Source organism: Pyrgilauda ruficollis, unplaced genomic scaffold (genome assembly GCF_017590135.1).
Source record: "Pyrgilauda ruficollis isolate IOZ18807 unplaced genomic scaffold, ASM1759013v1 scaffold3, whole genome shotgun sequence".
In the NCBI taxonomy this organism is placed as follows: Eukaryota; Metazoa; Chordata; class Aves; order Passeriformes; family Passeridae; genus Pyrgilauda; species Pyrgilauda ruficollis.
This window is the reverse complement of record NW_024524377.1, coordinates 12,012,124-12,025,384: the sequence shown is the minus strand read 5'-3', so window position 1 is coordinate 12,025,384 and position 13,261 is coordinate 12,012,124. Positions and strand designations below refer to the sequence as shown.

Sequence of the window (13,261 nt, the reverse complement as noted above, 5' to 3'; positions counted from 1 at the left end):
GGAGGACAAAGTTGTGATCCTTTGGGAAGAGGGGCAGCTGAACTCCTCCTGTCATTGCCTGCTGTGGGAACATACGTGACTGGTAGCATGGGGACAGCATCTCCTTTCACACTGCTGGGAAATCCATACCTGATGTAGGCAGTGAAATGTGGAAGGGCCCTCTTCTCAAATGGTGCAATCAAGAAATGTCATTTGTATTGTACCTGATACAGGTGTGGTGAATGTTCTTCACCTTGTGCATTTAGAAGAAAACGGTGAAGCATTCTGGATCTTGTCTTTGCCAAGATGAAAGCATTTGCTGTCAGGCCAACCAGGTGGAATTGACTTAATCTCTTCATGGTATCTTCCTTCTAAAGATCTCCAAGTTCAGGGTCCATCTAACAGAGTAAATCTGCTTGATGCAGATGTGTTCACAAGAGTTGTTGCTGGAAGGAGAAAGCTTGTGCTTGGCAACCTGTTCTTAGATGGAAGAACATCTGGGGACTGGTCATATGACTTGAAAAACCTGCTAATTTGTTCAGAAATGTCTTTTCACTATTGACCACTGAGACAGTGTTACTTTAGGGTCTTGAATAAAAGAAGGTTTCTACGCTATCAGTTTTAAGATCCTTGCAAGCAAATTTTAAGCTCTTCCTAGGACAGCTAATAAAAAATGCAGGACATACTATTGTTAAGGGAACAATTCTATTTGTGGCTTTTCTTTTATTTAAAAAATTACTTTGATTAACACTTTAGATGGAATAATGAGCTTAGAGCTTTTAAATATATCTCAGTGATAATGGGGAGCTCTTGAGTTTGTGGTTTTGTTTTTTTAAGTTTGTACTTTTTTTGTGTGGTTTTTTTTTTCTTTAGAACTCAACTGGAGCCATTAAAGAGAAATATGAACATTTTTTTTCCCACTGAAAGTGCTTGTCTGAAGTAAAAGCAAGGGAATGCATATAGAGCTTGCACATTTCTTCAAAGAGCTGATTATTTATAGGCTTTTTGCCAAAGCTGATGCTGCAGAAAATTGACTGAGACCCTGGGCTTTGTGTACACTCGAATGTCATCTTTATCTTTTTCCTTAATGAGTCTGTATGAGACTAGAATCAGCACAGATTAGCTGTACAGAACTTACTGTGCCTTTTGGTTTGGAGTTCTGACCTGCACAAGTGTCACTGCTGTGTTCTGGGAAGCCAAGGCTCAAGGCATCCCACTTACTGTGGCCTCACTCTGTGGGAAGTAGCAGTGAGCCTTGCAATAATGTAAAGGACTATGAACATTTTTTTTAAAGCATTGCACAGTTAGAGACAGTGTTAGCAGATACCAAAGGCTTCCCAGAGTGGGAATTAAGTTCCCAGAGTGGCATTAAGGCAGGGAAATGTCAAAGCCCATTTTAGATAAGTGATTTGATCATAGCATGGAGGTTGAAGGTAAAGTGTTTGGTACCTGCTTTGGGAAAAGCTGAGTACTGTCAGTAGGGTGGGAATGGCCTGGGGAGAAAGTGTCCTAGGTTCTACTCTAAAAACAAAGATGCTTTTAATGTGGGTCCTCAGGGATGTAAGTCATGTTGAGACAGAGAATAAGGTCAGCAGGTTCTGAGAGTAGTAGAAAGAGGAGAAGAGGTAACCAGGGAAATTAAAATAATCCTGGCCATTTTCCTGGGGTAGAAGATTAACTGGGCTTCTAGCCCCATGTCCAAGAGGGCTTTTTATCTTGGGCACAGGGTTCTACCTATGGGTATAGCAATTTTGACCTGGCAGGTCAGGAGTTTTCCAGCAATAGCATGGAGGACAGCATCTTGAGCTCCAGGGTGCAGGAACAGCCAGAGAGGTAGCTGTGGGAGGAATGTTCAAAAACTGGGATTTTACCTGATTCTTCTCATTTTGGTCACCTATGGTCTTAGGACACTTGAAGTCCTGTGTATTTTAAGATACTGACTTCAGCCTGGTGAAACCTGTTGCCATGAACTTTCTCTTGAGCCCATTACAGGGAAGCAGGATTTCCAGGAAATAATTCTAAGTGAGAAAACTGGAACTTGATTTTTTTTTTTTTTTTCTGTATTGACTACAGACTGAGAGAGAAGGACGAAGCATGAAAGGCATAGTAATATGACCGCACTGAGTCATGTTAAACTTGAGAGGTGTGTCCTGAAGGTGCAGGTCATGGTGTGGCTGCTGTTTTAACAGCTGTCAGAGGTGAACACTTGAGATGAGCCTACAAGGCAATGCAGCATGACTGGCTCCAACAGAAATTTTTAAACATAGTGCTATTTAGGGAAGGTGCTGGTTTTTTGACATATATACTGTTTATTTGGCTGTGCATGTTGTTAGTATTTAGTCACACTTGGGTTTATGTTACACTTTGTATTGTAGGGAAAAACGAATGAGATCTTTTTGATCTCTTTGTTTGGAGATCAAGTGATTGGCCTTCATTGAAGCTGTCATCTTCTGAATTTGGGAAAGAATAGCTTTGGAAAGGCCTTACAAGGTCTGACCCCTTTGCACAGTGAGATTCTGGCTTAAATCACAATTGGGATGCTTGTCTTAAAGTCTATCATTAGCAAAGGACTTTCATGCAATCTATCCTAATGATTTCAGTTCCTTACTGGTAACATTTTTGGGGGATGTGTACAGAAAATAATCTTTTTAGTCGTTTGTGTTTTAGAATATGGCTCTAAGCATGCAAATTCTCACTAGTTTAACTATAGGGACACCTGTGAAAATCAACCTCGGTGTGCCTTGAGCTGAGCACTGAAAACTGGACATCTCATCTCTCTGTTCCTCTTTCTGATTTGCCGGCTGGAAATGCCAGAGATAAATTTGGTGACTGTGACATGCTGACCAAACACCTCCTTACAGCTGGATGGGTGTGACATTAGACATGGCTTTTCCATGTCATTCAGGAAGTTGCTAACAAAATGCAGTATTGGACCCTCATTTCCCAACACTTGGCTCTGTAGCAGAGGCAATGTCCTGTCTTTGAGGGATCTATTGAACCTTGTTAGCAAGTAAGAAGCAAACAAGAACTGCTCTGTGCCAAGTTTGACATTGCCCTTTCCCATCTTCCGGTGATCCAAGGGCCTTGGTGACTGCTCAGCTATGGGAATAATTTCCTCAATTTAAAATTAAGCATTAATATGTTTGGAGTTTCTTCCTCTCCACCCCCATCTTCTTTTGTCCAGTTCTTTCTTTCAAAGACTTAATTGTGTCAGGCTTGCATGAGGAAAGCCAGGCTGTCCCTAAAACCAGCCTGGAGTCAGGCATGGAGGGCAGGAGGACATGCCCTTTTCCTGGGGAGGGCTGGAGGGGGAGCAGATTCCCACTGCTGCTCATGCTTTTCTCTCCAAATCTGAATGCAATAACCAAAGTATTCCATGAGCACAAATCTACTTCAGTGAACAAGTCACTTTGCATCTGGGGACGGAAGAAATGAGGCTTAAAAAAGCTTATGAAACTTCCTTTGTTTGTACCTTATTAAGTTACATGGCTTTGTGCTTTCCATCTGACTTGGACACTATTTTCTTCTCCTCCTCTTTCGAGTAGAATGTCTTCCATGGGATAACAGGCAGCAGCCCGAGATCAAAGGTCTATTTGTTCTGTTGCTAGTTGACCCATTGACACATGCCAATTTATTGCAATTCAAAATTAGTCACAGTAGTTAGTGGCTCAGTGCCCATTTGGTACTTGGAGATTGTGCACTGGAGTTGGCAGATACAGCAACAGTCAGAGGTGTTGTTGATAAGGGGTGGAGAGGTCCGGAGATGGAGTGATTTAGGGGCAGTGGGCCCGTGTCAGTAAGATGCAAGTGCAGCCCCTCTCTATACTGTGGGGGGAGTAAGATGTGGACTTGTAGGGCTCAAATTCCCTGGCTGTGGGCTTAGTGACTTCCCCTTCATCAAGGCTGGACCACTCTAAATTCAGATGTTTCAGAGCCAGACTTAGCTTTGTTTGAGATCCACAAAATAAATGCATTTATTTTATTGCCTTAGTGCTCATCACTTGCATTCCCTAAACTGGTATTTGGCCTGGGTGACCCATATGCCATGGAAAGTAGACTTTTTCTAGCTTATTGGTTCACATAATGAGTCTACATGGGGTTTGTTGAGAATATTTGGGGTTTCAGGGCTTTTGTTGTGTTGTGGCATTGATATTTCAAAAGGGAGCGAGGGAAAGTGCTGATTGAGGACTGTGGCTGCATTAAGCAGCTGGCATATACTTATTAGAAAGCATAAATGTGGTTGCAGTTGCTTTTTTGAGCAAAGCAGAATTGCATTTTAGTTGGGTCTGATACTTCTTGATGCTGACAGCTGCTGCACTGCCAGCAAGTGTTTGTGCTTACTGGGGATTGCTGCTCTATATCAGAACTTGGTGGTCACAGGGCTGATGTCCAGATCTCCATTCCCTTCCCACCCAGTGCTTGAAGCAGAGACTCTGTGCTAATCAGTGTGGGGCCTTGCCCTTCAGGAACGTTTCCACCTGTACAAACCTGAGAAAAAAAGGATAAACTGCAGCCAGATAAGATGCTTTCTTTTGAGTTGTACAAAGTTGTGGTATTTAGGTAATGATCAGTCATTGTGTGAATCTAATGGTCTTTGGGGAGAACCTGCAAATCTGAGTTTTCTTGTTTTGTTTGTTGCTTTTATTCAAATGCAGGAAAGACTGAGGCTCCATGGGTGGAATTTGGCTCTCTTTGGAGGTTCTACAGTAGCTGGTCTGTGCCTGTTGGTCTTAGTGTATGCAGAGCATCTGCAGGTCTAGCTATAATTATTAGAAGAGACCTGGTTTCTGAGAAACACTGGAAAAGATACCTGGTGCCTGAGGCCAAAAACACTGTCTGGGATGACAGCCCCATCCTGTCACAGTAAATCAAGACTGTAAATCAATAAATCATAGTAAACCAATTTACTACTACCATAGTAAATCAAGACTGAAACCCACAGCAACACTAGAGCCTCCTCTGAAATCCATTTCACCAGGTGTTCTGTGGGATTCAGATAAAGTATTCCCTCCTTCACCCTATCTTGCACCATCTTGAAATGGTCCCTATCCTTCTGCAGGGCCAGGACTCCTGAGGTCAAGGGCAGACCAAGGAGCCAAGCCATGGTTGCTCCTTAATCTTTTAAATGCCAGATCCATGCCCGCTTCTGGTGTGGTTTGCCGCCAGACAGCAGCTGACACATCACACCGTCTCTGATCCGCCCCGAGATTTGGGAGCTGCGCTGGAGTCCTGTCTCCTACCCTGGTAAATCTGCTCCATTAATAGCTATCAAAGAGCCTGAAGTTTCCATCCGAACTTTATCTGGCTTTGCAGTGAGCTGGAGGATTAAAACCTGTCGCAGGGGAAGGGAGGGAGCAGCCGCAGCTCACCCGGAATAGCCTGACCTATGACGGCACCCACCAGCCTGGGGAGGGGAGTTGTCCTCTGAGCTCACGGGTTATTAGCAGGGAGCACAGACATGTCTGCAGTCAGCAGCACACCCAGGGCCAGCTGCTCCATCCTGCCTGGTTCAGGGAGTCCAGAGGGATTTGTTATTATGACTTGCCAGCACAGCTCTTTGATGGGGGAGCTGGGAGTAGGCTTGGGGGCCAGCATTGAGGCGCCGTGCTCTGTGCTGCTCAGATGACTTGGGGTTTGACCTCTGGGCTCTTGGTGTGGGGCAGATCTGGTTATGAGGGAGAGCACTGTGAGGAGATAACCACTGTCCTGCTGCAGCCCAGGGCTTTGTCTCTCTGCTGCATCATAGCAGGTAAAAAAAGAGATCATTGTATGGCGGGGCTTGTCCATAGGGCCAGCAGACATGGGGCACAAGCCTTCATCTACCACATGGGGAGTAGTGTAGGAAGCAACAATGGCTTTTTTTTTTTTTTTTTTTTTTTTTTTTTTTTTTTTTTGTTTTTTTTTTTTTTTTTTTTTTGTGTAGCCAGGGATTCACTTCCTACAGGCTTTCTCTTGTACCGGGTTTTGTTTTCCTTGCTTTGTTTCTCTGCAGGCATCCCCAAGTCATCTGTTTCACCCACCCCTTGTCACCACTGTGGAATCACACAGGGTTGCTTCTTACTTCCTCTCTCCCCATTCAGAGCTGCTCCTCACCTGAGCTTTCCTCTTACAGCAGGCCAGATGATCCCAGACTAAGTGTGCATGTTCCTCAAGGGGCTGTAGAACTGAAAATTAACTCCTTGGATATAATGGAAGCAGGCATGTGGCTCATAATGAATAGGCTGTGAGTGCTGCTCAGTGTTTTGCACCAGGAAGCACTGAGGCTGTTCTAAGTCTTTGACCCTGGTGACATACTCCAGATTCCTCCCAGTTAAATGCTCTCCTTCCCTCCCCTCCAGGCCTGAAAACATCACATCTTTTGAATAGCCAGACAGATGCATTGCCCTGTAAAAATCTCCTTTGTATCTCCAGTAATTCTATTGATCTGCACATTGAGTGAAAAGGAAATTCTGCTTTGGAATTTACAACTTGCATACTTTGTTATCAGTCATGGGTGCTATTGGTGTGCCTGCTCTTAGGATGCCTAGAAAGTCACCCAGCAGGTGGGAAACCCCTGTTCCATACATCTGACAGCTTAGGGGAGTGCAGCTGAACAAAATCTGGAGGAGATACTACTAGATGAGAAGGATGAGGCCATACTGAATCCTTGTCTCTTGCTGGCATGGCAGAGGAACGTGTGACCTCAGCAGCAGTGCTGCTATGGGATGTGCTCCCCTTTGCTAGAGTGAGTGGGCACAGGAGACACCAGTGTCTGGTGTACAGGACTCTGCCAGTACAAATAACATTGCTTCTTCTCTCTCCAGCAAGCTCTTGTGCCAAGGGCTTGTGAGGAAAAAGGGAATATTCATGCCATGTATGTCCTGCTGTGTAGACAGATTTACCAAGCACATTAGGCATTTGTGGCTGCAGTGTTTGCTGTTGGCATTTGAGCTGTAGAGAGTTGTACTCAAAAATCTGGTGGTCCTTGATTCAACTCTTTGTGACAAAGGGGACACTCTTTGTGTGTCCTTTTCCCTCCTTTTGCTGACACTGGAATACCTCAGCAATTTCTGGAGGTGAAGAGAAGCTGTTGAACAGAGGGAGAATGAAAAACAGTGATTCCCTCCTAGACATTTAATCCCAGCTGAAATAAGGGGATTTAGGAGCTGGATGCTGTATGACTGCACTGATTTATCCCATGTTCCGCTACAGTTACTGTGGTCAGGGGTGAGATGGGAATATCCATTCATGTATGGGGAAGAGAGAAACTGAGATTAGCCAAACAGGCATAACAGGTGTTCTCCCCCTCAACAGTATAAAAAAGCCATGAGAATGGGCCAGTAGGTACATGGCCAGTTGAACTAAATTATTGTTGTAGGTCACTTCAAATTGAAAGTATTCTATTCTACATTGTGTTGCATGATTCTTTTCAATTTCATTTTGGGGACTAATCATGAAAGACTGATCCCTGCCTTGCAGGGGAAAAATTCTCTCTGTGTTCTGAAGAATCTGGTTTGGGTGACTGTCGTGGCTCTCTGGCAGTCCCTCAGTCTGGGAACAGTTACTGATGGTCTGCCTGAAGACCTGGTGTCAGTTACAGGGACCAGCTTTTTTTGCCTTAATGCCCTTTTCCCCAAAAGGGGGAAACTTATAGCTGGGGTCTGTGGGTAAAGGGCTGTTCTGCTGTGCACAGCAGAGCAAGGGGGACTCCAGCTTTCCAGTGCTTTCTGCCCCTTGGGCACTCATGCCCTTCCCAGACAGGGCTGCCTTGCTTGTTGAGGTGCTTCCTTTGTAGCTCACCTCTGGCTCACCAAAACCTCCTGTGGCTGAGGATGGGGTGGGCTTTTCTTTGGTTTCACTGTCTACTGGTAACAAGGCTGTTTGTTTTTTTGGTTTTTTTGGTTTTTTTGGTTTTTTTTTTTGGGTTTTTTTTTTGCATGGTTAGGTTTTAGTTTTGATTTGGAGAGATGATATAATCAGCCTTACCAATTACAGGGTATATCCTAGTCTCCCTGCAGCTGGAGTTTCTTGGGGCATGGCAAATAGCTGCTGCCCTCCTCCACAGGTTTTCCCAGACTTCTTGTGAATGTACCTGCCAGCCCAGAACATGAAATGCTGTTTTGTTCCAAGCCTGGGAGCAAACCACTTAGCTGCATGGAGAGGGAACTAGGAGGGAAGGGTGATAAGAGAAGTAGTCTGATAAGGATTTTTTTACAGACTGTGTGGAGCTGTGCTGTGCAGGGGGGTGGCAGCTGACACTCTCAGAAGTGACACTTGGACTGAGTGTCGCACAGATTAATGGTGTGAGGTCCCCAGTGGCTCTCGGCAGCCAACTCTTGCCAAACATGTGCGTAGTGAGAAAAGGTGGAAAGAAGGTGGGAGTTTCACTGCTCCAGCCAACCTCTCTCCCTGAGATCTCTGCACAGCTCTCTTGTTTGAGGCCAATCCTGTGCTTCTGGGAGCAGAGCCCCACCCTGTCTGTACTAGACATGAGTGTTAGATCAGGAAAAGTGTAACTGCACAACACAGGGCATATTAGGGATGTGGTTTGTGTCTTGCTGGTTCAGGAGATAACTGGATTGCTGTTGCCTTGTCTGCAAAAAACATTAGATCAGTGAAAGAGAAGCCTCAGCCATGCTCTTCAGTACAGCAGAATGTAAGAGGTCCGAGTTCTTCCTGACTCGTCTGTAAATCTGTTTTCAAACTATGACTGTGTGGAAAAATATTCTGAAAATCTTGAGCAGAAGAATAAGAGTGACTTTTTAACTTTGGCCTCAAGACCAAAAATGTGCAACTGTTTCTTTCTCTGCTTTGCTGTATCTGTGTTTGAAGTCTCCTTTCTCCTCTCTCTGCAGGTCCTTCAGAAGCTTGGTAAAGCAGATGAAACAAAAGATGAGCAGTTTGAACAGTGTGTGCAAAACTTCAATAAACAGCTGGTAAGATAATTGCCAATACGTAAACGCACCCTGGGTTTCAGTGTTAGCCTCCAGTCATCTGCTACACTGTAATTAAAGGCCATTAAATTAAATTAAACAATGACATAGGCCTATTGAGGTGACCCGTAACTCGTAACTTCTCACTTACAAGAAATGACATTGTGACTTCCAGGGTCCCTTTCATGGAATCAATGAGGCAATCATAGATCATGCTGAGGTGGATGGGGCCCATCAGGATCTGAAGTCCAACTCCTGGTCCTGTGCAGGACACCCCAAGAGTCACACCGTGTGCCTGAGAGCAGTGTCCAAACGCTTCCTGAACTCTGCCAGGCTTGGTGCTGTGAGCACTTCCCTGAGGAGCCTGTCCCAGTGCCCAGCCACACTCTGGGTGAAGGACCTTTTCTTGATACCCAACCTACATCTCCTCTGCCTCAGCTTTATCCTGTTTCTTCAGTCCTGTCACTGGGCACGAGAGTGAAGAGATCAGTAAAAGTAATAGTTGTTCTAGACCCAATTTTAGGGAAAAAAAAATAGCTCAAGGTGGACACTTTCTTCAGTTAGCAGCTGCTTTGTAATGTAATTTTTGCTGCCCTGCTGGAAGTGGAGATACAAGAGCAACATTGTGTCCCTGAATGAAGGATAGGTTGGGAAACAGATTAGAAATAAAAAAATAAAATGGAACAAGGCAGTTTCAGTTTCCTAAGCACAGTGTAGGGCAGAAGAGAAAAAGAAAGCAAATGGTGAAAAAGGAACATCTTTCCGTGGCTAAGACCTAAATCTGACTTCTTCCCCATACTTGCACAATCACTGTGTCAGGCCTGAGTCATTATTCTTCTGCTTGTCTGCCTCATCCCAATATTTTAGGGCGCAGAAATATTTCAACAGTGTAGCAATTTTTCCCCACCCTCCTACTTCCACAGCAGTAGGTTTCAATCTTCAACTGGGTGTGCTTTGTTTTACTTTTTATCTAGAACCTTCAGCCTCCCAGAAGGGAAAACACAGTTACCTTGTGGATTTTGCTGGTGCTTGTTGTCTGGGGAAGCATTGCTTCTGTTTTGTGGCAGGAAGTGTGTGCCACAGCCTAGCTCAGGTGGCGCTGAAGAAATATTACTCTTTTGTGGCTTGACACATTTTGGACCTTTTTCTAGAGCTGTTAGTGGCAGCTGCATCATGTCTGTGGGGACTCAGCAGATGTGGTTGTGTCGCAAAACCAGCTGAGTAGGGATTTGCCACAGCTGAATGTAATGAAAATCCTTCAGTCTGGCTTTGACTTATGTGTAACCAGAGCTGATTGCAGATTCCTGGACACTAATGCTCGTTCTCTTGGCAGCAATAGTGGCTATTGCTCCAGAAGTTCATGCAGCATGTCCAGCAATGATATTCTCTTGTACACTGCACAATACATTTTAACTGCTTTCTGACAACATGATATTACCAGATGTGACTTTTTGGGTATAATTTTTAAGCAATTAAGAAATAACCTTTATAAATGAGAAATAAAAAAAAAAAACCTCAAATCCAGATTGCTAGATGTGACTCTCTGGGGTGGCTTTTTCAATTTCCAAAGCCATGAGTTCCAGTGGTGCAGTGAGGAGCCTGTTAAAGCAGCACTGCATCTTGTATTCCTCACATCTGAATTCTTTTCCCCTGTTTTGTGGAGCAGACCATGAACTAAATTCCCCAAATAATTAAAGAAGCTGGAGGCTGCTCTGCATTTGCTGCTTGAGGTCTGCTGGCTTTGCTTAGGCCTTCAGTTTTCCTATTACTAAAATAAATGTAGACAGTGCCTGTTTTACAGGGCAAACCATGAGTGTGAGTTAGCTGGATTCTTAGGATATCCAGAGCTGAGGGCTAGGAGAATAAAAAATCAGCTATATATACATATATACACACTTCTTTATATTTTTATATGTATAAGGTGTATGTAGCATAGTTATCTTTGAGAGTTCTATGAACTTTCATTATAAACTCTGCTCCAGTGGGGAATGGAAATCTGGAGGGAAGCTGACCTTTTGCTGCAGGCTGGTGACAGAGCAGCGCTGCTCTCTTGTGGAACTGGCTAGGGTGTGAGCAGGCAGTGACCTTGTTCACTGGCTGATTGGAGGCTCCTCTGACTCTAATGACTGTGTTGGACCACTTTGACACGTGTTTCTATGTGTGGTCTGTTGAGGAATGGAGTGCAGGTCTAAAAAGCAATCATTTTCAACCAAGATATTTGTGGTTCTCTCAAATAGTGGTTGAGTGTACATAAGGGAGGACATTGCACTCTCTAACTCTCTGTCCATTAGGCTCATATAAGAGCACCTCTCTGAGGTCCCTGGATGGTATGAACTGTTTGGCTCGGATGGATTTGCTTTGTGGCAAAAGAGCTGGACACAGCCGTGCAGGTGCAGGGCTTGCCTGTGTCTCCTGAAGGCTTGACAGGCAGCAGAACTGCCCCTCATTACTCCCTCATGGAGATTCTTTGGCTACTAACCTTCCCAAATGTCCATTTGAAGGTTCCCTCCTCCTTCCCTTTCCCAGTGTCACTTGTATTCAGTCACTGGCATAAGGATCTGTCCCAGATACTGTCCTTGCTGACCTGAGAGCAGAAGTCCTCCTGTAAAGGTGCAGCTCAGCTGCTGCCTGAGGTGTGCCAGGCTTTGGGTTCTCTTGCCCTGTGCTGAAGTACTCGCTGGAGGGACAGTGTGAGGCTGGTGGCAGCTCTTACCCCTGGCACTGTGTGTGTTTCTGCCTGGCAGAGCTGCTGGCTTTTGATACCCTTCATGAGCTGCCACTTGTGTGGAAGTTCTGGGCTGGTTTCTGGCCTGTCACACCAAGCACACAGAGAGGGAAGCTGCTGCTGGCACAGGCTGCACCCACCTCTGCCTGCACCACACTGTGTTGGGCACAGCTCCTGCTGCAGGGCAGGCAGTGGGGACTGCACCTTTGCTATCACAAGTAGGATCCCATTGCAGTCAGTAGCTCAGAGAGAGGGTTTCTTCCCTGACAGGAACCTTTCATACCCAGCAGTTTCCATTTCAGCCCTGTGTGGCAAAACAAGCTTAACAGCCTCTCTCTGGTACCCCAGGATGGAGCTTCTCCTCCAGTTGTTCATGCTCTGTCTTAACAGTTCTAAAGCTTTGCTGAGTGGGGGCTTACCTGGAGCTGTTGTTTCAGAGCTTCTCCTCCCTGTAATTACACCGTCTGTTCTTCCAGCCCTGCATTAATCTAATCTGGAACAGGACATTACCTCCTGCCCCCTCAGGTGTCAAACATCCCTGCTGGTAATCCTTCCCACTAGAACTGCAAAACCAGAGAGGTTATGTAAAGGGGTTGCAGTCTAATATTAGGATGAAATAATTCCTTTTTAAGAATGGGGAAAAAGAGTTTTAGGAAACCTGTCTACTACCAAGAAGCAGCTCTACAGAAAATCACATATTTAGCTAGGGCTTGGGTTCAAGATAAGAAAGCACAGAAAGGTATCAAACCACTTTTGTGGTTTTGTTTCACAGAGCTGTAAGTAATAGGTGGTTCATTAGGTCTTTGGGAAGAGAGAGAGGTCTTCCAGCCTTCCAATCATAGCACTTTTATTTTTAAATATCCATCTGTCCTTCATGTTGTACTTTGTTGTGTTGTAGGCTCATGGGCTTGAATTGCACTGTGATTGCAAGTGTGGCAGTGTCTGCTCAAACAAGATGGCACTCGTGTGTTTAAACATCTTCATCTTGAGCCATACCTCTGTAACTTCCCTCTGTACACCTTTCAACTCTTTGATAACTGGGAAGTGGATTTGTTTTTCTGATTCCATTTGACTCTTTTCCCTACTTTTTTTACTGTTCGATTTAAGAAGCATCTTTTAGATGTGCACTCAAGAATGTTGAAAGTTTCTGTTTTGTATAGTACTTGACAGTGTCTAGCTGCATTGTGAGAGGTATTTTGGAGGGAGCATGGAACAGGCTCCTCAGGGAAGCCATTCCTGGAAGTATTGGGAAAACACATTTACGTGGCACTGGTTTAGTGGGCATGGTGATATTCAGTCAAAGTTTGGCCTTAGGGATCTTGGAAGTCTTTTCCAGCCTTAATGATTCTATGATTTATGCAGAATTGTAGCATTACCTGACAGCTCACTGTAGGCTGCTTGAAGAAAGCAGGTGCTGCATGCATAGAGAGAAAGCAATGATCTTTTAAGTTACCCCAAAGTTTTATGGGAAAGCATTAATGCTTAAAATAATTTTTAAAAAGCCTTTGTGGCAAGGGAGCTGTTTTACTGGTGGACAAGAAAAAATCTACAGAAATGCCAGAGAAGGAGCTGGACAGGAACCACAGGTAGCTAGGGGAGCTGGGAAAACAGGATTCAGAGCAAAACTCTGAACACGGGTCTCTCA

General features: G+C 44.7%; 1 protein-coding gene across 13 annotated transcripts in view; it reads left to right on the top strand.

Moving 5' to 3' along the window:
• The window catches only part of BIN1 (bridging integrator 1), a 91,519-nt gene that overhangs the window by 28,302 nt on the left and 49,956 nt on the right, over positions 1-13,261 (top strand). For all 13 annotated transcript variants that reach the window (XM_041473541.1, XM_041473537.1, XM_041473534.1 and 10 more), the window contains exon 2: positions 8,814-8,894. In XM_041473541.1, the coding sequence (XP_041329475.1) occupies positions 8,814-8,894 (81 nt within the window). The remainder of the gene's footprint in view (positions 1-8,813; positions 8,895-13,261) is intronic.